This window comes from Octopus bimaculoides, chromosome 20 (assembly GCF_001194135.2).
Source record: "Octopus bimaculoides isolate UCB-OBI-ISO-001 chromosome 20, ASM119413v2, whole genome shotgun sequence".
NCBI lineage: Eukaryota > Metazoa > Mollusca > Cephalopoda > Octopoda > Octopodidae > Octopus > Octopus bimaculoides.
In genome coordinates, this window is record NC_069000.1 from 17,061,543 (window position 1) to 17,086,674 (window position 25,132).

Below are 25,132 nucleotides of genomic sequence, written 5' to 3' on the forward strand. Positions count from 1 at the left end.
TTGGCACTTTTTCACGCAGCTATCCTCGTCCATTCTCGCCACATGTCCATACCAGCGCAATCATCTCTCTTGCACACCACAACTGATGCTTCTTATGTTCAGCTTTTCTCTCAAGATACTTACACGGGTATGCACACTGACATTACTCATCCATCGGAGCATACTGGCTTCATTCCTTACAAGCTTACGCATGTCCTCAGCCATCACAGCCCATGTTTCACTGCCATGTAGCATGGCTGTTCGTACACATGCGTCATACAGTCTGCCTTTTACTCTGAGTGAGAGTCCCTTTGTTGCCAGCAGAGGTAAGAGCTCTCTGAACGTTGCCCAGGCTATTCTTATTCTAGCAGCTGCACTTTCAGCGCACCCACCGCCATTACTAACTTGGTCACCCAGATAGCGGAAGCTATCAACTACCTCTATATATATACGCACACAAATCTAGAATCAGGAAGTTATTCTCTGGCGACAGTTACCCAGTGTTGCAATGTCAGACTAGAAGTTCAAGCGAGTAGTAATTGATAATGAGAAAATGTAACTGTAGGTAATATTGACTTTGTCGTCTAGCTCCTAGTCAACTACGACTGAGAAGTCTATGATCAAAGGGATTTCTAGCCATACCCCTATCTTCCAAAGTAGTATCTAGGTAGAACTACTTTAGCCGGTCAGTTTGAATATGGCAACGTATAATTTTAAGATAATTTGGCTGCTATTTCTAGCTTGTTGAATTAGTATTTAAAAGGAAAGACTTCCTCCCATCTCCCCATTTTCTCCCAAATTTTGTGGGGTGCTTTTTGGGTGGATGCGAAAGGAAGTCTTGCCTTTAGAAGTACCTTGTTAACTGGAGTTGTCACTGTTATTGTTTTGTAATATATTTTGATAGTGTTATTAAACGACAGGCGAGCTTTAAAATCAGTAGACTTGTAATCAAAGGTGTTCCATCCGTATTCATTCCTTTTTCTTTCTTTCTCTTTTTTTTTTCATCAGAATCATTCAATGAGCCTTTTATTTCTTAAAATATTAGAGAGATAGCAAACAAGTTTGATAGTACGGGTAAAGTGAAAGCGTCGCATTCTTTTAATATTTTTGTCCTTGGTCAGCCTTTTATAGGAAGAAAATTTAAAACACTCAAAATTCTCCGTGCAAAAAAATTAAGGGTGTAGCGTAGGTTATAAATTTTTATTCTAAACTGAAATGTCGACGACTACAAGTTTCTTGTCATACCGATTTTCGTACAATCAATTGAATAAAGTATGTATTTTTGTATTTATATACTAGAATAAACCTCAAAAGTAACGCGACGCTCTCACCAACACTCAGAAGCTTTCACTTTTGGTATGTCACTCCGATACATACTTTCATGACACAAATCAAGTAATGACTTTAACCTATTTTTGTGAAATGAAAACAAGCTTAAGTTCTGGCCGAAACTGAGTGAAAAAAAAAAAAATAATAACAGTTAAAATTTCGAAAGGCAATACAAAAGATTTTACGTCATTGAAATGTATTTTATCTGCTGTTGTGAAGACAAATCAAAACAAATCTTACCGTGAGAACAAACTAACTTTAAGACATTCTCCACAACGCCGGTTGACATGTTCAGGAGAGAAGAGAAATTGAACAATACCGGTGAAAGGTGACAGTTGTAGATGACATAAATAGTTTCCGGGCAAAGAGAGAGAGAGACAGAGAGCAACAACAATTTACTTGAATGGCTAATGATAACGCTCTTCTTGGTTAGAAGTAAATTATTAACCTCAAACGGTGTCGATCTATTCAACGCCACCAAGAAAAATCTATGAATTGACCGAAGCTTTACACATATTTATATATATTTGTATGGATGAAATTATATGGTGTATATATAGCAATACATATTTTTATGTGCGCCTGCGGTAGAACTATGTACAATACATATTTTGAAACGTTAATATTGATGGATTATTTAAAAACAAAACGATTGTCACAGCTTTCATTTTTCTTTTTATGTATGTGATATCGCAGAAAAAAAAAGCTTGATATAATATCCTAGTGGGATTTCACAATCAAAAACAGGTTGGTATTACCTTCTCAATTGTTTCTAAACACTGTTATATTTCTATGAAACTCCGTTCTCGTATATATATATATATATATACATATGAGAGAGAGAGAGAATATAGACACAGAAATCAAAGTATATATATATATATATATATATGTATATAGTGTGTGTGTATGTATACACGCACACACGTATATTCAACATATATGTTGATGTTTCTGTGCACAGAAAACTAAACTATTCCATATATGCTTGTAAGGAATGCATTTTCATATATATTCAAGCCACCTTGTCTTTTCGATTCATATTATGTTGTTACTATTTGGCCCCAGGTCGTACCCAAATCCAGCAGATATAAAATCAAAACGTTCTTGTAAAGATCCTATCGTTTTCTTTTTTCTTTTTTTTTCGGACGTAATATGCCAAGGACTTCATTATTTAATGCTTTTTCGCGTTACTGTTGTTTAACCCCAACTAGTCCTGATCCAGCATTCATATAATTTAAGTATATCCACAACTATATTCTCTACGTGTCCTTTTTTTAAAGACGGTAATGTGTCCTTTGAAGGAGATTCGGTTGTTATTTCTAGCAGGCTGAGTATCTACGTTGAACAAGTATGTGAAATGTATTTCGATACTATTGCGTGACACCTTGAGCTAATGTCTTCTGCCAATGCCTCAGGTCGCCCCAACCTTGTGAGTGAAATTGGACAGCTGAGAATTGTGTGCATGATCGTCAAGTGGACTGTTCCTGTCATTTAAATAGTTGAACCTCATACACTGAATGTTACTGATTTTAACTAAAGTTTACATCAAGGTGATAGATGTTTGTGTTACTGTCACACTTTTGTTTCTCTACTTGTGTTACTCTGCCACTTATCCTCAAGGTAGAATCCAATGCAATAGTTCCCGTGATCGAACAACTAGATTACTAATGATATATATATATATATTGTCAAATGTTACAGTTCGTAAACGAAAGAGGAAGATACTTTGGAAATTTTGACCGATCTTTCATATGACTGAAGCATTAAAGAGCTTGAAACTCGAGTAGCAACGAAAACTTGTTTAGTTTATGATATATACGAAAGCATAACTATGATTAGAAAGTTTTGGCCCTGGTTTCAATCCCATTGCACAGCACATACGGTGGGTGGCTTCTAATAGCTTCGAGTTATACCTTGTGTGGGGGAATTTGCTGAATGGAAACTTTTCAGAAGCTCACCCTATATAAAATGTATGTATATTTATATGTGTTTGCAGTCTAAAACCTGATGTAGTTTATACTAGTAGCCCGTTTTGTGTCATGACTTAGTAAGTCCGACAGATCATTAAAAAAAACCCATCAAACTGAAATAACTACTAGTGTTGATATGATTGACTAAAACCATGAAATGGACGTATGTCACAGCATGGCCACAGTCAATTGAATAAAACCATATATATATGAAAGTGGGTGTGTATTCTGTTTATGTTTTTAGGCATTGACGAAGGTGAAAGTAATGTTGTTCCCAGGAGAAATTAGCCGATCAGTCAAGCGTAAGAAGCATGACAATGTTGCTAATTTATCCCTTTTGATACTGCTGGAAGGGTCGGACTACGTTATATATATATATATATATATAGATAGATAGATAGATACAAATAAAAGGCTAAAGGAATATTAATTTATTAATAAATTAATAATTAATAATTTTTACCAAGCACTTCGGTATGTAAACACCATTATCGGTGAAGAACTTATTTAAAAGTTCTTTGCCCTGTGTAAGTTCGGAGGTGCTGGTAATATTATGTTGATGCACGATGTCGCTTGGCCGAGCATGCATAATTGCCTGCATCTTCAAACCTGCAAACTAGAATATCATACTGATGACGGAAATGAAGGTTTTTACCATTCTGATTTAGAAACGCGTCTATGATTAACTAAGACTGGTTAGTTTCGTTGTTTTTTCTTCTTGTTTTGCCTTTGTGAGTTACAAGTACTGCTATCTGTTGGAGTTTTAGCACTTTAGCTGCTATTTCTGAACTTCTGTATGTGGTGAAGCAACTGTTGCTGATCCCTTAATTATATATATATATATATATATATATAGCGTGGAGGCGCAATGGCCCAGTGGTTAGGGCAGCGGACTCGCGGTCATAGGATCGCGGTTTCGATTCCCAGACCGGGTGTTGTGAGTGTTTATTGAGCGAAAACACCTAAAGCTCCGACGAACCCTGCTGTATTCTTCCACCACAACTTTCTCTCACTCTTACTTCCTGTTTCTGTTGTGCCTGTACTTCAAAGGGTCAGCCTTGTCACACTGTGTCACGCTGAATATCCCCGAGAACTACGTTAAGGGTACACGTGTCTGTGGAGTGCTCAGCCACTTGCACGTTAATTTCACAAGCAGGCTGGAACCCTCGACATCGTATATATATATGTACACCTACCAGCACACTAAATGCCTCATTGCCAAGTCTTACCTTGTTGACATCAGCTAACAAGTCATTAATCTACAACTAGTTTTCTTAGCAGCCACACAACAGTGCATGATACAGTGTGTAAGGCCTTCTCAAGACCACTAGGTATAGTGATTTGTTCATAATTAAGAACTTCTCTTCTAATTCAATAGGACTAAGGTATTGGTGGTGCAAACCTGAACTGCATTTCAACTATGTTAACTTTTGTCTTAATCAGTTGTACTTGATTCCACTTCACATTCTTCTTTCTAAAACACCTTTGACCTATAACACCTTTGACCTATAACACCTGCTATGTCAGTCATTGTGTGTGACACCTTCTTGCACCACATTATTGACAATGTGGGTGACTAAACACTTTCAGCATTTCAGCAACCATCCCGGATGACCCAACTACCTTCTCTGTCTTCATATATTAAGCTATACTTTTGACTGAATAGTTGGTCTTGCTGTTAGTTTTTCTTAATCAGCCTGAGATACTTTTCTCATTCAGCAACCTTTCCTAGTAATATTTCCAAGCCTTTTTCTTCTCAGTGTCAATAAGAACAAATATGTCACTGTTATTCTATATACACTTTTCTCCAATAATGTTTTGATTCACATGCACATATTGCTTTGTAATCTGGAACAAACACCTCATGCCTCTGATCCTCTTATCACAGAATATTGCTTCTTACATCTCCTCTCCTAGTTACCTGATGTCTAGTTTCTCTGGTTTATGCTCTGGCTCTCTGCATTCTGAATTCCTAGCAAGGTCAACTTTGACATTCATCTTTACCAAATTAATTAAATAAAATGCCAGTCCAGATCAGTAGATTGGTGGAATTGTTACAGCATTGGATGAGATGCCTTGTGGTAGTTGTTCTGGCTCTTTGAGTTTTGAGTTCTGAATGGTAGACTTAATCTGTTGCTTGGTCTAACACCACCAGCTGGTCCTCTGGTGCCTTATGTAGAGTTTGCTCTGTTGCAAGTATTTGTGCCAAGTCTCTGGTTTGAGGGTAATTTCTTTCCTTTCTCTCACCACTGTTGGTTCTTCCAAAGACTGGTATGGATTTTCTGAACTCTTAAATTACGTTTTTTTAAGAATTTACAGTGCACTTTGATACATCTTGCAGCATGCCACTTGAGAACTTTGGGCTAGGATGTGTATGCATAGCAGCAATATTGTGGGTCTTGTGCTTTGTAGAGGGTCAGCAACTGGAGAAAATTCAAGTATTTTATTTTATTTTACTCGGAAGAGTAAACCTAATGTTGAGACAAAGTTTTGATAATGTTATATATGTAATGTTTCCATAAACAATCATAAGATTTCTTATGTAGCAACTTTGAAGGGTTATTTCCTTTCTCGTGAATATTGTGTAGTATAAGGTCATTTCCTTGATAAATGAGCCAATTGTATTTATATTACTGTTGTAGTAGGTTGTTATGTCCCTACTAATGAGTATGTTCGGGTTGTCTCAGTTCATAGGAGCAATGCAGTGCTGGTATGAAGCTACCTATGGATGATGTCTAGATGTGAAGAAGTGATGAGTGGTTAGCACCTGTGTAAGGAGTATGTGTAGTCAGAAGTAAGAATAAGGAGATCATTAATCATCATGGTCATCGGTTAAAGTCCACCTTCCGTGCTGGCATGGGTTGGATGGTTTGACAGGAGCTGGCGAGGCAGAAGACTGCACCAAACTTCTGTGTCTGTTTTGGCAAGGTTTTTACAGCTGGATGCCCTTAAAAAAAATAAATAAAACATGTTTTCAATGCTGGGATGGGTTGGACGGTTTGACCAGAATTGGTAAGGCCAGGGGCTGCAGCAGGGTCTATTTTCTGCTCTGGTATGGTTTCTACAGCTGGATGCTCTTCCTAACACCAACCACTCCACAGAGTGTACTGAATGCATTTTGTGGCACCAGCACCAGTGCTTTTTATGTGACACTAGAACTAATCCTGCTGTGGACAGATCTTCTTGAATACAGTAATGCACCAGATGCTTCAGTTCTGTGTCATAACTCTCTGTTACTATTAAGCTAAGAAACCCATGACAAGCTTGAGAGAATTAAACAAATTTTGGAATATACCAAAATTAATAGAGTATAGGCTGGAGTATTCTGTCTTATCCTAACCCTTTAACAGAAAACTTCTAGTCTAAAACAAAAGCAATTGGAGATCATAGGCAGGCAACTGAGCTAGGAGGTTCCCATGTCAGACATAATCAAAAGTTTTGCTGGTATGAAAGGTAACAATTTACATTTCTCAAATTTATGAAGTGTGATGTAGAAGAGCAAGATTTGGTTTGATAGAAAATATACTGGTAGCTATGGAAAAAAGAGATAAAGATGTTGGAAGTAAGGATGATAGATCTGTAGCTGGTAATATTTACAATCACCTCTGTCATGTTTGAAATGTTAGATAGCTCAGTAGTTTTTTTTATGCGATGAGAATTTTCTTCTCAGCACACAACACTTTTCTTCTCATATTTTCATCCATATGAACCATCACATGCTCATATCATCCACCACACGCCTATAATACACTCATATCATCCATCACACACCCTTAGATATCATATGTTTATACCATACTGTGATCCTGAAAGATTTCAGGACAATTTCCAGAGAACAGACTGAAATGGGTTTCTGCATAAACTAGACCCATGCAGTAACTTGAGCCTAGTTCAGCAACTAGAAAATATACAAAGCTAATATGATGAATACTAATAGCAGAGGTTATGACTGTGACAAGATTTCCATTCTTAGTTGAAGCCAATTTAAGCCATCTAGCTCTTGTATACATAACATCATAGAACAAAAACTATACACTGACCTCTTAGAACTGACCCTTTGAATGGCTCACTGTAAATTAGGAGATATTTGCATTATACATTATCAAGTGTGATTACCATTTCTATTATTTACTGTTTTCTCAATGTTTTTTTTATAGACTATGGAATCCTGCAGTATTAGTAGTAGTGGTTGTTGAACTGCATCACCTTGTGTGTGTCTGCTGGCAAGTTGAAAGCATTTTCCCAGTAAGTTCACTGCCTCAGCCAACAATGGAAATAGAACTCCACAAATTATCAACACTGGAAACATCTTTGAATAAAAGTAAATATCCATGTGAATATTGCCAAAAGTCTTTCTCCAGACCAAGTCACCTGACACGTCACCTCAGAGTTCACACTGGTGAAAAGCCATTTTTCTGTTTGGTTTGTGGCAAATGTTTCAAGCAGTCAAACCATTTGACCTCACATGCCAAAATCCACCACAAGCCTATAGACACCAACAACAATGCCCTCTCATTGCTTACAGTTGATCCATCATTGCCCACTTTTGACACTTCAAGTTTCTTGACTCCTGGTGACAAAAGCAACCATGAAATGTCACCCATTGAATCTCCTGCTTGTTTCACTAATGGATTATTACCTTCACATGTGAAAAGAGAACCTGGTTTAAGTTTAAGGGACGATGATTGTATTATTACAAAGGCCAACACAAACAGACAAGTCGAAAACTTGATTTTAAGTGGATCGATAGCAGCATGCCTGAAAAGATCAACACCAGCATTTCTGTCTAAACAACACTTAAACTATAAGAAAGATGTTTCTAAATTAACCAACAAAAGCCCCGTCAGTAAGGAGTTAACAACATCTTTGAAGTGTGAACTATGTATGGAAGAATTCATGAATTACAATTCCTTAAAAATTCATTTACAAACGCACACATTTCCTCCAAAAATTCAGCACCAAAAGAGACCAGTAGTAAAAAATATGAATGTCTTCTCTTATAGGGATTATTTATCACAGAAAAGTGTTTCAGAAAATAAAGATGGACATCTGCAAATTCAGATGAAAGAGAATTTGGATGTCAGTAAAGACGTTAATAATATTTCCATTAATGTATCTGACGACATATTAAATGATGAAATATTGCTTCTTCAATCAGATGCTGAATCTGATGATGATGATGATGATGATGTTATTATCATTAAAGCAGATCTTGATAGTGAGGCAAACCTCTCTTCTGACTCAGCCCTGGAGACAGAGAAATCAAAACCAATTAAACCAACCCTTCGTACCAAAGATCCCCAACTAGATGACATCAGAGTAACATCAAAACATAAACATCTTGACTCTATGGATCTGAATGAAAATTCCTCAACACTCCAAACTTTAAGAGAAAATAATAACTTCAAATCAGGATTTTCTTCTTCAAACTTGAGGATTCTAGAGAAGATGTTATCTGGAGAAACAGTAGACCAAAGTTATTTAAATACAGCATTATCATCATCATTGACACCACCATCATCATCATCATCACAAACTGCTAAAAGGCAATCTTTTATACACTTTGACATTGACAAGAATCATACACTCCATGTCGGCTCAAAGCCATTTACCAGAGACAAACTTGCAACACAGCAATGGGAAACATCACACTCGTCCACCATCAGTCCAAATAAACGACGCCAAATTCTTTCATCCCTACCCAATGATGCCACAACAACACAACAGCTGCCACATCTTACTTCAAACAAAGTGATTTCTAGTGATGCTGTTCAACTGAACCGAACACTTTTTCCATCAACCATTCCAGAAAACCAGTCACAGACAAGTTTCTCAAGAACCTCCAAGTTTAAGCCAGATACACTTGTGTCGCGTACTAGCTTTAATGTCATCAATAACACATCTGTCCAACAGCCAGAGAGCCGAAAGAGACTTTCAAATCAATTGATTAGTAATAATAAATCTAACAACACTCTGTCTAGAACACCACTGATGACCAGCCAGCAACATACAAGCTCCAACTTCTTGGCCTTTAAGAATCAACATCAAAATTATCAGTCAAGAATAAAAAAGCCACATTTGAGTACTTTCGGTGTATATCAAAGCCGTAATCGATACTTATCTGGCAATAATTCTCAGAACAGATTTCGGTGTAAATACTGTCCAAAAGCATTTTCCCGCCCCAGTCATTTATTACGACATGTCCGTGTCCACACAGGAGAGAAGCCATTCAAATGTAAATATTGTAGTAAACAGTTCCGTCAGTCAAATCACTTAACAACTCATATTAGAATTCATACTGGCATCAAACCATTCCAGCACAGATTTCACCTCAGTCCCAGACCATTTGATTGCCAGCTGTGTGGCCAAAGCTTTTTCTTACTTAGTCATTTAAATCTGCATCTTCAATCACATGTTGCCACTTTCAGTTATCCCAATACACAATTCAGCGATGATGCTCTCCTTGTGCTTGATCCTAATGAAGATTCAATTATGATAGAGGATGAAGCCCCTTCACACAATACCACTGTAGAGAAAGCACACCCAATACAAAACGATAGCGAACACTCTATGTTGAAAAGCCAGACACAAAACTTGCATCCCTCTGTTCTGTATATTAAAGAACTGTCTGAGGTGTCCTACAACAAAGACTCAAATAATAATGAACATGTGGAACTTTTGTCAGAAGATGAAAGCATTGAGGAAATCTCTGAAACTGTCAATACTAATGGTAAGGGTTCCAGTGTACAGGACAATCAGACATCTGTTGAGTCTAACTTTGATACAGAATTCATTACACCACACGCAAATGAGGTATGGACCTTGAGAACAGATGATTTGGATTCTAAAACGTCTGTTTCTACTCCAAATGAATTCCATAGCCAGTTATCCGCTGAAACATATACTCCTAAAGAACTGGAATGGAAATCTAGGTCATCTTCAGATTCTACAGACAATCAGGAAGTTGCCATTGAAGTTGTTAAATGTGAGGAAGATCATTTCAGTGAACAAGTCAATCCCAACCTTTCAGAAATTCAAACTTCTGTGAAGAAAGAACAGGAAACTGTTGATGAATGCAACCCTGACACTTTATCAGTGTTTACCCCAAAACTGACATCAAGTCCTAAACCAGATGAGTGTTTCATAAAGGTTAAAGAAGAGCCCTTAGAAGAGGAAGATGTAGACAGGAACGACGTGTCATTAAATGATAAATCTCTGTCCACTGCCTGCAAATATACCGAAAAAGACAATATGCAGGAATTTCTGGAACAAGAACAAAGTAATTTTCTTGGAAACTGCCTCCAAAATATTAAAACAGAGGCATGTGCTTCAACAAAGACAGTGTCTAGTTATCCACTTGCCATAGAAGATGAACAAGATATTTGGAAAAAATTTACACACACTTCATCCCATGCCTTTAATGACGATACACTGAAATTAAATGAGCCTAAAAAGAATGCAAAGATGTCTACCAACCAAGAACATAGACAATCTACACAAGACAATCCCAACACAATTGCATCCTTTGATCCAGGTAAAGGGATGAAGTGTCATTATTGCAACAAACACTTTGAAAATTGGAACCACTACAGTATACATGTTAAATCTCATTATACAGACAATCAAGTTTATCTGGACAATACCTCTCTGAGATACAACCCAAATTTTGGGATTGTATCTCAGAATTTACTTATCATTGATGATGATGATGATGATGATCCTGCACCCAATGCCAAAGTTTTAACTCAAGAATCTCAACATATTTTAGCTTCACCAAATAGATTAAGGAGAGTAGTTTATGGAAGTAACTCAGTCTCCCCTTCATCTATGTCTAAAAAGCCAATGTTTAAATGTACATATTGTGAGAAATCTTTTTCTCGACCTAGTCATCTAACCAGACATATTCGTATCCATACTGGTGAGAAACCATTCAAGTGTAACATTTGCAATAAAAATTTCACTCAATCCAACCATTTGACATCACACTTGAAGATACATACAGAAAGGAAACTTGATGACTATTCTAGTATTCAACAGCGATTCTCCTTGCTGAGCCAGTTTGAGACACACTTGAAGACCCGTGGATCATGGCACTCTAACCCTGTTGAAGGAAAATCCCTAGCCCTCCACAATAATAACAACAATCACAGCACTGAAAATCTAGCCAATAAAGTGATTCTTAACTCCACTACTACTTCCCCAAATGAAATCAACTCAGCCAACCAAGAATCATTGTTTACCACAAATAAACAACTGGAAACCAAACCAACACCACTCACAGATAACCATTCTTTATCAGATCCTTCCAATATCAGCTACAAAACAGCTGAGGAGTCATTATCTGATCTGAGAGAAGAAACTTCTGAACTAACAAATTCTCCAGATTCTTCAACCGGCCAGTGCAAGACTGATATTGCTTCCTTCAATTCTGGAAATAATTTCAATACTATTTCTTCCCCTGTCTTTCCATCAATTAGTATTATGCAAAATATCTTAAAAGAGCCCCAAATCAAAGTTGAAAAAAGTAACTTTGCCAGAGATTATTCGGCAGAATGGCAAAGAGAGGATAAGACAGCTACTTTGGAGAAGCAGGTTTTATATGAAGATGATGTTAAACCAGAAATTTTGCCAAACATTTGAAGTATTCTATTAAATCAACTTGAAAAATTTATCTGCTGAAATTTAGATCTTACAGTTTTTTTTGTTTTTTTTTTCCTGCTTCATTTGGCAAAGAATTAGTAATTAAAAGACCAAAAAAATATCCTGCAGTTTCTCAACTGGTAAAAGAAGAAACTTGGGAAAATGCAGGTAATGTCCACACAATTTTGACAATTAATCGAACCGACATTAGTATTTGAATTCAAACTTCTGCTCTGGTTGACCCCCACCTTTCATCCCATACTCTTGACATGGAATATAGAGGGGGAAAGTGATTTAAGTGCCAACAATCTACAATGGGCTCAAAAAAAAAATAATTAATACTAGTAATATATTGCAATCAAATCTTATTAACTATACACAACAACAACAATAATTGATCTTGTAGCCATCTGAAAAAGAAAACACATTAATATTAATGTGTGTCCGTTTATATGTGTATGAAGATAGTGTGTGCATATGTGTGTACTTCAAAAAATGCAGTGTTGATGGAGAGATATTGTGGTCAAGTTATGTAAATAACAAACTCATTACTGCCATTTGAATCACATACAATGACATCAGTTAAGACAATTGCACAAACATTAAAGTGTATAATTTTGAAAAAGTAAAATATATTTTGAAATTATAAATGTATTTGTATTTAATAATATATATATATATATATATATATAAACACACACACATATATATAATCTTTAGAAGTTTTCGTATATAATGTATATTTATCTTCATATTTTTGTGTGTAATTTTATATATACATATATGTTAAAAATGTGGAGGCGCAATGGCCCAGTGGTTAGGGCAGCGGACTCGCGGTCGTAGGATCGCAGTTTCGATTCCCAGACTGGGCATTGTGAGTGTTCATCGAGTGAAAACACCCAAAGTTCCACGAGGCTCCGGCTGGGGATGGTGGCGAACCCTGCTGTACTCTTTCTTTGACCACAACTTTCTCTCACTCTTTCTTCCTGTTTCTGTTGTACCTGTATTTCGAACGGTCAGCCTTGTCACACTGTGTCACGCTGAATCTCCCCGAGAACTACGTTAAGGGTACACGTGTCTGTGGAGTGCTCAGCCACTTGCATGTTAATTTCACGAGCAGGCTGTTCCATTGATCAGATCAACTGGAACACTCATCATCGAAATAGGCATGGGTTCCACCTTTTCTTCTCTGATTAACATATTTCAAAGAAAACAAAACTTTCACACATCAAGAGTTAATGAGTATTCTCGTTTGATAACATCTGAAAAAATGCATAAACATCATCTTGGCTGTGCACAGGCATAGCTGTGTAGTTACACTTGCTTTGCAACAATATGGTCTCTGTTTCAGTCCTACTGTGTGGCACCTTGAGTTTGTGTCTTCTACTATAGCCCCAGGCTAACCAATGCCTTGTGAGAGAATTTTGTAGGCAAAAACTATATGGAAACCTGTTGTTGTGTGATTGCCTCTATGAGGCCGACCGTTTGAAGGTCATGCTTCACCACTTCATCCCATGTCTTCCTGGGTCTCTCTCTACCCCGGATTCCTTTCACTGTTTGGGAGTGTCACTTCTTCACACAGTTTTCCTCGTCCATCCGCAGTACATGACCATACCAACGCAAACATCTCTCTTGCATGCCACATCCGATGCTTCTAATGTCTAACATTTCTCGCTGGGCGCTTTGTCATGTGCACACTGACCCACAGCATTATCATTTCACAACAAAACTAAATGTTCTTTTAACTTATTAAAAAACTGGCAAGCTGTCACTTACGATGATGAGGGCTCCAGTTGATCCAATCAACAGAAAAAGCCTGCTCGTAAAATTAACATGCAAGTGGCTGAGCACTCCACAGACATGCATACCTTTTGTGTAGTTCTCAGAGAGATTCAGCATGACACAGAATGTGACAGGGCTGACCCTTTCAACTACAACTCATTTTTACCAGCTGAGTGGACTGGAGCAACATAAAATATAGTATCTTGCTCAAGGACACAATGCACCGCCAGGAATTGAACTCACAATCTAATGATCATAAGCTGAATACCCTAACAACTTAGCCACATGCCTTTGAACCTATAAACACACTTTCACATGGTGAACTGATACAGAAGGGTTCTACAAATTTCACATCATATCCCACCTTTTTTCTGTCCCCTCAAATGTATTTCCTTTTTTTCACTCTTCCTAGGTGTCCTTCTATATCCTTGATCTTTCTTTACCCTTCTATCTACCTTTCTGGCCTGACTTCCTCCTACCTCCCCAACACATCTTGTCTTGTTCCACCACCACCACTTCTGTATGATTTCTCCTCTCTTTCTCTTCCAGCTGCATATCTCTTAATATGATCTCTCCAGCTCATTCCATCTCTTGTCCCACACTCCCATATTCTCGCTTTCATGTTCCAATCTCTCTCTTCAGCCTTCTCCCAGAGTGTTCTATAGCTGTGACTGAAGGCTTTCACAAGGAAGATGTGGATTGTGCAAACTGCAATGAAGACAGCCTGTTTAGGAGAGCAGTCATTTTGAATAAAAACTGACACAATATAGAGGTAACACTTTAGTACTGACACCTCTAGTGTTGGTGACATGATAAAATACATCCAGTCTGTGCTGTAACATAGTTAATGATAGGAAGGACATCCATCCTGAAAACAATACCAAGTGATTACAATAGCCTGCTTTCATTTACACATGCAGAGTAAAATTACAAAATATTTCATTACATCAATAAATTCCAAACTACATACACAGAACTAGCACTTATCACATTAGTGCTACACGTGGTTGTGGAACAGTTAGAAAATCTTTGGACCATGTGCAAGAACACTCAATCATCATCAAGTTATCATACATTTCCTTTCAGGTGCAAAGAACACATTGTTGGTCAACCTAACTAATACCAGAAACTCAGAGCCACAGCAATCAACATTGGTACAATGAAAGGTATAGGTTGTGACATTATAGAGATGCTAGAATGGAGAAGAGTCAATGTGTGCAAGAAAATGGAGAGGAACTTCAGCCTGATTCCTAACAGGTAGAGAACACAGGTACAAATTCTGGGTAAGGAACAATGCTGGTTAAAATGGAGTAAGCATACTAGTGGCAGAGAAATGGACAAATAGCATAACTGAAGTAGCCAGGACATGCTACAGAATAACTAAGCATAACTGAAACATTGATAGAAGTGATAAAAGCTGAGCTCAGGATATTGAACTTCACAAAGGTGATGACAAAATAGAACAAATGGCTAGACATTGTTGGAAAGGACCCCACTAACCCATGCAAGCAAGATATAAATCGATAAGAGATACAAAGATGAAGTTAGAAAGAAAAAATATATAAAAAGAGAAATACAACCACTTTCATAATGTTTGTTGTTTTTTCTTCATCTTTTAACCTAATTGTTAATTTATTCTAAAAAAAGGAACAAAAAGTCAACTCTGTTAACTGCCTCTTTCATGTAATATGAAAATATATGTCTGTTGAACAAACTTGATCTCTGTTTAATGTTTCACTGTCTGCTTAGAAACATCTGTAGAGCATCTTTTCCAAATGTTTATTTAATCTCTTGCAAGCATCAGCTTCACATCCTTGTAAAAGCTTTTCATGTTTTCCAAACATTTGTTTCACATTTTTGCTATGATTTCAAAACATTTTTATGATACGTATTTAACATATTGTCACATATCTATTTGACTGCTTTTTAACATTTCCAATGATTTCTTAACACCAGCCTATAAAATGGATGTTAAATGTTCATGATGATGATGAAATGAGTTGTGATTTTTCAATATTCACACCTACACTACATTTTGATTTAGTTGATATTTGACTATCATCAAGTGTGTTATAAATGAATGCCAACTAATTTAGAAACTGAGACTCTTAACTCAAATTCAGTCTTAATCTCGATTATGTACACATCCAAAACTAAGACAGCAGTTGTCAATCAGAGATTAAACCAATCAAGTTGTAAATATAATTATTTTTAAAATTTCATCTCTAACAATAAGGTTAATAATATAAAAGCTTATAGTCTGTTTAATATCTTATCTTACATCTGGTTTAAAATCTCTTTTGTTGCTTCAAAAACGAACCTCTGCCACCATCGTCTCATCTTGCTTTTACTTTCTTGAATATTGTGGTGGAAGGCATGGAAAAATATCAGTCATCAACAGAACAGCATAGAATAATAAGGCAAGGCAGTCCAAACTTGACAAGAAAAAGTGAGCACTTAGTTACAGACAGTACTCAAGCTTGTTCAAACATTCTGTTTCATTCCATTGAGATACATAGTGAGGAATTTTTGAAAGACTTCAGCATTATAGTCAAGGTATCTGTGGTTACGGCTAGACCTACCCAGCCACGGTTGCCGAAACTTTTTATAGAACAAAAGATTGTGTGCATCACACCACAGCAAGTTCTTAAGGCCATCAGCAGTTTGGAAGTCTAGTGTGTTCAGTTGGAAAAAGAGAAAATTAAAGGTGCAGTCGTTCATATTAATACACTGCAAATTGATCGGCTCAGGTAACTGTTGAACATTCGCCTGCAAACACAAACAAGAGTAATAAAAGATAAACGTTAATAAAATATACATAATATAATAAAACCAATACATTGACAATAATACTGATTTCAAATTTTAGAGAAGAGGTTAAATGGATTACATTGACCCCCACGTCCCCCAGTGTTCAGCTGGTACTTATTTTATCAATCCCAAAAGGATGAAAAGCAAAGTCAACTTCAGCAGTTGTAATGTAAAGACAGACAAAACACTGCTAAGCATTTTGCCCAGTGTAATAACAATTCTGCCATCTCACTACCTCAATAATAATGATAACAGTAATAATAATAATAATAATACTCTTTTCTACAACAGGCACAAGACCTGGAAATTCTGGAGGAGGGGGCTAGGCAATTACATCGACCCCAGTATTTGACTGATACTTATTTTATCAACCCACCGAAAGGATGAAAGGCAAAGTTAACCTCAGCAGCATTTGAACTCAGAATGCTAAGCATTTCACCCAGTGTGGTAACAATATTAAGACAAGGGAGACTCACTCATAATTTGATTTATAGAGCTATTTTTTAATGTAAGTATCAAATTGAGATGAGGCAAGATGTTACATTTAAGAATATATATAACAGGCACAGGCATAGCTTTGTAGTAAGAACCATGCTTCCAAACAACATGGTTATGGGTTCAGTCCCACTGCATGGTACCTTGGGCAAGTGTCAAAGCGTCTAGTTAGAATAGAGGCAGCTGACGAAGGATTAATTCCAAGTGGCTATCTGTTTTCCTATGTGTTCGTTTCATTGTCTGTAGTTCATTTTTCTAACATCCTGTACCCTGATATACATCTATATACACATGTAGATGTAAGTATGTACATATATGTGTGTACGTAAAAGCACCCACTACACTCTCTGAGTGGTTGGCGTTAGGAAGGGCATCCAGCTGTAGAAACTCTGCCAAATCAGACTGGAGCCTGGTGTTGCCATCCGGTTTCACCAGTCCTCAGTCAAATCGTCCAACCCATGCTAGCATGGAAAGCGGACGTTAAACGATGATGATGATGATGATGATATATATATATATATACCTATATATCTATCTATATATATATCTATCTATCTATATCTATCTATATATATCTATCTATATATATCTATCTATATATATCTATCTATATATATCTATCTATATATATCTATCTATATATATCTATCTATCTATCTCTATCTATATATATATATATACATATGTATGTTTGTGTTAGTTCCCCACCACCAAGTGACGACTGGTGTTGGTGTCTTTACATCCCTGTAACTTAGCAGTTCGGCAAAAGAGATCGATAGAATGAGTACCAGGCTTAAAAAGAAGATAAGTACTGGGGTTGATTTGTTTAACTAAATATTTTTCAAGATGGTGCTCCAGCATGGCCACAGTCTAATGACTGAAACAAGTAAAAGATAGAAGATAATAGCTATCTAAGCAGTTATAACTTAACTTGCTTCTCCATTTCAAACTAGTGTTTATAATGTCTAATAAGATTTTATTAGATACACAGAGATACTTGTATACAAAAAAGAATTGGGCGAAAGCACTTACCCCAAACCGTCGTTTTGCTTCATTAACAGCATAGCCAGTCAAATAGAGCAAAGAGCGGGCACAGTTTTGGCTACAATTCCATCTATTGTTGTATGTGATGAACAGAGTGTGGGGGTAATACTGGAGGTCATTAGATTCCCCAATGTTGAAACCTGCACACAAAAAAAACATAATGATGTTGAAGGTAGTGGGTAAATATTCTCAATATACACACGCACACTTATACTCACATACACACTGAAAAGGTCTTACCACTAGTTTCATCAGTTCTGTAGATGTGCATCTTAGGAATGTCAATCATTGGAGAGACTGGATAGATGTTTGGAAGAGGGTCATTTGCACTAGCTTCAATAATGTCATTGGTGGCAAAATTCGGCAATGGCTGTTTAGAGAGCAGCAGCGCTTCACTGTTACCAACTATTTGGATGCGTTTGTTATCTAGAAAGATAGTGAAACAATAACAGCACCCATAAGAACATCAACAATATAAGCCTACCATTCCTTCCATTATGTTTCAATCCACAATAACAAAAACAACATTAGTAATTAACTTAAGGTGGTCACCTGGCAGAATCAGCAACATACCAGGCATAATGCTTACCAGCATTTTGTCCAGCTCTACATTCTGAGTTTAAATTCCACTGAGGTCCACTTCGCCTTTCGTCCTTTCAGGGTTGATAAAATAAATACCAGTTCAATTCTGGAGTCGATGTAATCAACTTACCACCTCCTCTAAAATTGCTGGCCTTTGGCCTTGTACCAAAATTTGAAACCAATATTAGTACTTAACTTTGCAATTCCAGAGGACAAAATACCACTACAAGAAATTATCATTATTTTATACACTAGAAGAAGCACTTCAGAGAGAGAGAGAGAGAGAGAGAAAGAGAAAGAGAGAGAGCGAGAGCGAGAGAGAGCGAGAGCGAGAGAGAGAAAGAGAAAGAGAGAGAAAGAGAAAGAGAGAGAGAGAGAGAGAGAGAGCGAGAGAGTATGTGTGTGTGTGTGTGTGTGTGTTTTTAATTAGAGGATGTGTAAACCTCATGAAGAGATGGTTTCATCCATGGAAATACTGACTTAATGCCTAGTAGTTTGGGGGAATGAATTTCCTTAAAGTAATAGTTATATATGAAAAATATACAGTTTATATTCATTTAACAGAAGAAAAGAAAATGGAAATTAGGAAGTTAATAATAAACAATTATTAACTTCCTCATCCCCATTTACTTTTCTTCTATGTACAAATGTACAATATGTACACACATACATGTACACATATACTTACATATACACAGGTATACAAATGTACATGCAGTTAAAATATGCGTTTTACTCCATTCATTAAATTTATATATACTCAAGTACCCAAAATATCAAGGAGTTTCTACCTCATAAACAGGAGTTACACCACAGTTATTTTGTGATCTTTGCTACCCTGGTATCTATTAACCAATTTATTTTGTCCGAGTTATTTATTAATTAGGAGAAAATAAATACATATAATAAAATAGATATATACATGTATGTGTGTGTGTGTGTGCGTGTGTGTGCAGGCTGATATTTACACATACATATACATGCATATACACACATTAAAAGTATTACATACCATATGTTATGTGGCTACGAAGAAAAGAGTTCTTGACCATTTGGTAATCTGTGAGAATATCAGGAAAGATTTTGGTCTGAGTATTACACAGACGTAGCAGGTTAGATAACAATAATTGTCTGAAACAGAGAAAGGGAGAGAAAATGAAGGTAATATGATACAATATAATACAATGAGAAGTAGTCTGGTTTTATTTTAGTATATGGTAGTTTGGTATATTATGTGGTTTGTATTGATACAGTGTAGTATGACAGGATTCAGTGTGATGTAGTGTTGGCACTCCGTCGCCTACGACGTCGAGGGTTCCAGTTGATCCGATCAACGGAACAGCCTGCTTGTGAAATTAACGTGCAAGTGGCTGAGCACTCCACAGATACGTGTACCCTTAACGTAGTTCTCGGGGGAGATTCAGCGTGACACAGAATGTGACAAGGCTGACCCTTTGAATTCCAGGCACAACAGAAACTGGAAGTAAGAGTGAGAGAAAGTTGTGGTGGAAGAGTACAGCAGGGTTCGCCACCGCCACCATCCCCTGCCGGAGCCTCGTGAAGCTTTAGGTGTTTTCGCTCAATAAACACTCACAACGCCCGGTCTGGGAATCGAAACCGCGATCCTATGACCGCGAGTCCGCTACCCTAACCACTGGGCCATTGCGCCTCCACTGTGATGTAGTATGTAGTATGCAACAAAGTGATGTTGCTGTATTTATTCAGGTCTTTTCTAACCAAGGAAACCTATGATCAATGAAGGCATTATAATAATTCCTTCCATTTCTTTCAGACCATACACTATTGCGTAATGCAATGTTACTCAACAATTTTGTTTCAGTTATAGACCCTTTGATTCCTATTTTACTCAGATGGACCCTCCTAGCCATTCGATGTTTAAAAAAATCATATATTTTTTTAAAATTAAATATTATTAAGAATTGTATTAAAAAAAACTTCTAAACATTTTTGTATATTGTAGAAGTATAACCAATTTATTGCAGACAAATTTTAACAACAAAATCTTATCTGGATCCCCCAACGGCCATAAGGACCCCAGTTGAGAATGACTGGTCTAATGTGTCCTTTTTTTTTTAGATGGTCAAGTTTAATTTGAAAGAGATTTTGCTTTAGTGTGAAATACTGTAGTGGATGGTGTCTTTTACTTGTTTTGTTTCAGTCATTAGACTGCAGCGCAAACAAATCAACCCCAGTAACTATTTCTTGCTCTTTTTTGAAGCCTGGTACTTATTCTATCAGTACCTTTTGCCAGTCTGCTAAGTTACAAGGATATAAACACACCAATACCAGTTGTCAAGCAGTGGGAGGGGAGAAACAAACACAAAGACACACACACATATATATATATATATATATATATATATATATATATATATATATACGACAGGCTTATTTCAGTTTCTTATTTCGTTATTGCCCACAAGGGGCTAAACTTAGAGGGGACAAACAAGGACAGACAAAGGGGTTAAGTCGATTGAGCTAAATAAAAAGCAACCAAGTTTCCCTCAGATCACACCCTACCATCTCAGAAAAGAAGGATGTGTTGGGTAATGTCACTGTGTCTAGAAGAAAGAGCAGTTGGTCACAGCTGGAATTATTTTTTATCATAAGTTAGTTCAATCAAGGCTGACCTGGGTCCAAACATCATATGAGCCTTAGTTGTTCATATGTCTTTTGTTTTAAAACAGCAGAGACAGACTTAGCAGTCGTGTGGAGCAAGTCTTAACTATTACACACAAACTCTCTCACTGACTCATGTAACCTCTGTATTTTGAAGACAGCAGGAAAATTACTGAAGGAGATTTGGTTGTCCAATTAAGCAGGTCAAGTAAAAAGCACCCCCACCTCTCATTGCATTTAAAGATAGAAGTGTTTTAAGGAAAGCTTAATGGATAAATCTAATAGGTTTAGTGACTGCATAATAGCTTTGTCACTAGCTTGTGTGTCAAAGTTTAAAGCTGCTACAAGGAGTAGATCAGGCAACTACATAACAACACCCTTACTGTTTTGTCTCATGGGTCAGAGGGGCTCAACAAGCTAGCAAAAAGGGTCAACACAACAAACAAGAAAGCAAAAAGACTGACACACTTACGAGGCCTGTAAAGTGGGGATGCCGTATTCACGTGTGAATTTAAAACCGGGCTTCGATTTGTCAATTCTTTTCGGTAGCTTTTTATAGTTGCTGTGCCAGACTTGAGAGAACATTATGTTACGCTGTACTAGAAGGTCCTAAGTTCAAACAGAAGAGACATTAGCTGTATTATTGATATTAAACAAAACAACTGAAACCAGAACAACCCAAAACCTACCCAGTTATCTCTACTTTCTGAGGCTAAAACAATCTAATATCTTTTATCTTTTACTTGTTTTAGTCATTAGACTGTGGCCATGCCGGGGCACCACATCACAATTTATGAACAATAGCATTGTTGGTTACAGGTCCTCAAAGCGTCAAGCATTAAGCTGAGAATGTAAAGTAATGTAATTATATTCCATAAAGTATTATTTTCTCTGGCACTCTACCATTTCCATTTGTTGTTAACGTAGTAGGAGGAGGAGGAGGAGGAGGAGGAGGCAGCGCAAGTGGTGGTGGTAGTAGTAGTAGTACACTCTACCAATTGTGCTAATTTACTAATCATCATCATCATCGTTTAACGTCCGCTTTCCATGCTAGCATGGGTTGGACGATTTGACAGAGAAATGGTGAAACCAGATGGCTACACCAGGCTCCAATCTGATTTGGCAGAGTTTCTACAAATGGATGCCCTTCCTAATGCCAACCACTCCGAGAGTGTAGTGGGTGCTTTTATGTGCCACCAGCACGAAGGCCAGTCAGGAGGTACTGGCAACGGCCACGCTCGAAATGGTGTATTTTATGTGCCACCTGCACAGGAGCCAGTTCGGCGGCACTGGCAACGATCTCGCTCGAATGTCTTTACACGCGCCATCTGGCACAAATGCCAGGAAGGCGATGCTGGGCACAGGTGCTATAGGCACAAGGCTGATAGTAGACCTTTTGCTGGAGGTGGCTAGTTGATTATATCGACTCCAGTACTCAACTGGTACATATATTATCAATCTTATATTATCAATCTCAAAAGGCAAAGTCAACCTCGGTGGAATTTGAACTCAGAACATAAAGACAGATGAAATACCACTACGCATTTTGCCTGGTGTGCTAACGTATCTGCCAACTCACCACCTTCTTAATAATTGTAATAATAATAATAATAATTACCTGGTTTGGAATTGTTACTTTACCAATTTTCTCTTTCAAATCGGGAGGAAATCCTGTGAATTGTAAACACTTGGTAAGAATCCGTGCTTGCTTCAGACCTGTCAGGGTAAGTATATAATTTAAAATATTTGTTAATTAAGATATTATAAGATAATGGTTTAAATTCATTCTCATAGGCCTACTTAATAAGAACCAACTTGAGGCTAAACAATAACACCTTAAAAAGGCTACCAATGATAGTGGAAGATACAGGTGATTTGAACCAACCTCAGTACTTAACCAGTAATCTATTATATCAACATTCCTCTTTAAAAAGGAAGAATACATTATTGTAGTCTTAAACAAACAATGTCTATATAAAGGAGAGGATGATGATTAAAATATCTTTGATCATAAGTCTGTTAGACCAGGGTTAGCCTGGTGTTAACAACATCCACCACAAAACCCTAAACACAGTTGTGAATCAATAAACAAACCCCACCAAAAAAAAAAAAGGATGATACCTTCCAGAAGCCGACATTTCTGAAAGTACAAGTACATAGGGTCTTTATGGTAGTTGTCCTGCTCTTCTAGAGGAGGTGCCTTCCACCATCTGATGTCATCTTTCACAGGAGGTTCCCATGGAGGTAACTTTGGCTTCGCACATGGGTCTATGATCTCTACATCTGTAGATAGATAGAGATTGATATGTGTAGTATAATAATCACAGGTGTCCACACACATATATATATATATATACATGGATTCAAAATTAACACACAAACAAATGTATGTTGTCGTAGTGAAATGACAAAAAAACAGAGCTGTAAAAGCTAGGAGACAGGCTCAGAAAGTCTGAGAGAAGTGGTAATAGAGAACATTATCATGTAGCTAGAAGGGCAGCTATGTGTAAAGTGTACTTGGCTAAGAAAGAGGCAGAGAGGAAGAGATTTGCACATGTCCTGTGAAGTGAGGATCAGAGAGAGAGAGAGAGAGAGATAGACATGAAGTCTGTAGGATTGTGAAATAGTGTGTAAGAGAGAAGAAAGGCTTTATTGTGTAGAAGTGCTGGTGAAACATAAAAAGCACCCAGTACACTCTGTTTAGTGAATGGTGTTAGGAAGGGCATCCCACCATAAAAACCATGCCAGAACAATGGATGCTTGTGTACCCCTGGCCTTCCTAGCTCCAGTCAAACCGTTCAACCCATGTCAGCATGGAATACAGACATTAAATGATGATGATGATCAAGTCTAACCAAAATTATGAAGGCACACTTGCCATAGCTGCTGCTACCAAGGGATATTTGTGTGGCACTACCACTAGGGAGGTAGCCTCACTCACCATTCACCTGTAAAAAGAATGCAGTATGTTTTTCCATAGTACCAGCAAAGAGATGTACACAATAACTGTAGAAAGTACTCACAGACCACGAAGGGGAATAGGAGAGAGGAAAAGTAACAGCAAAGAAACTAGAAATGAATAGTCGAAGATGGGGATAGGAGTGTAGAGAATACACAATAGTCTTTGGAATATACATTTGTTTAGGTGACTGAGAAGAATAGCGGAGAGAGAGAGAGAGAGTAATAGCAAGGACCAGAATTGGTGGAAGAATGGAAGGAATAAGAGTATGATGGGAAAAAAGAAAAGGATATTGGGGGAGGGTGTGAGAAGATGTGTGATTGGCAATAGTAGAAGTGAATACAAAGGTAAGGATAGGTGATTGGATAACAGCAAGAGTAAATATTAAGTGATAAAACAAGTGACTCAGGGGAGAGAGTGCTGGCTCATAGTAGAGTAGCACAAAGTTAATATGTTGAGTAGAGAGGATGAGGTTGTATGTGGGCCTTGTGAAGGATGAGGTTGTATGTGGGCCTTGTGAAGGATGAGGGTCAGAGAAAAGTGAAATGGGTGGTATGGTCAGCACACATGATGGAGAGATGAAAAATGGTAGATTATGAGTGATGAGGAGACAGGAGATTGGAGAGGGAGTGAGTAATAAGTAGATGAGACAGAGTGAGGTTGCAAGGTGAAGGTGCACTAAAGGCAGGCTTCTAAGCACTATCCTTGTGCTGAGGAACATTTTTCCATGGAGTACACTAATCGCTTTTCTTGAATTGCTAAGTTATAGGGATGTAAACACACCAACACTGGTTGTCAAGTGATGGTGGGGGACAAACACTGACACAAAGATACACACAAACACGTGTGTGTGTGTGTGTGTGTGTGTGTGTGTGTGTGTGTGTGTGTGTGTGTATAT

General features: G+C 37.4%; 3 protein-coding genes across 6 annotated transcripts in view; 1 reads left to right on the plus strand and 2 right to left on the minus strand.

Annotated features, from left to right (window-relative positions):
- The window catches only part of LOC106871898 (uncharacterized), a 21,275-nt gene extending 19,553 nt beyond the window's left edge, over positions 1-1,722 (minus strand). Inside the window, exon 1 of the mRNA XM_014918651.2 lies at positions 1,549-1,722. Within this exon, the coding sequence (XP_014774137.1) occupies positions 1,549-1,597 (49 nt within the window). The 5' untranslated portion in view covers positions 1,598-1,722. The remainder of the gene's footprint in view (positions 1-1,548) is intronic.
- A 45-nt stretch (positions 1,723-1,767) lies between these two features.
- Positions 1,768-12,571, plus strand: LOC106871897 (zinc finger protein 236). The gene is made up of 2 exons (XM_014918650.2): positions 1,768-2,055; positions 7,439-12,571. The coding sequence occupies exon 2, from the start codon at positions 7,551-7,553 to the stop codon at positions 11,919-11,921; it is 4,371 nt and encodes a 1,456-aa protein (XP_014774136.1). The 5' UTR covers positions 1,768-2,055; positions 7,439-7,550; the 3' UTR covers positions 11,922-12,571.
- Positions 12,572-14,590: 2,019 nt separating this feature from the next.
- Positions 14,591-25,132, minus strand: part of LOC106871900 (39S ribosomal protein L37, mitochondrial) — a 17,548-nt gene continuing 7,006 nt past the window's right edge. For 3 of the 4 annotated variants that reach the window (XM_014918656.2, XM_014918655.2, XM_052975211.1), the window contains exons 3-9: positions 23,397-23,558; positions 22,894-22,991; positions 21,748-21,884; positions 19,648-19,766; positions 18,294-18,479; positions 18,042-18,193; positions 14,591-16,472 (exon numbers count right to left, since the gene is read on the minus strand). In XM_014918656.2, coding sequence (XP_014774142.1) covers positions 16,188-16,472; positions 18,042-18,193; positions 18,294-18,479; positions 19,648-19,766; positions 21,748-21,884; positions 22,894-22,991; positions 23,397-23,558 — 1,139 coding nt within the window. In that variant the 3' untranslated portion in view covers positions 14,591-16,187. The remainder of the gene's footprint in view (positions 16,473-18,041; positions 18,194-18,293; positions 18,480-19,647; positions 19,767-21,747; positions 21,885-22,893; positions 22,992-23,396; positions 23,559-25,132) is intronic. The other variant, XM_014918657.2, reaches the window with a different exon arrangement.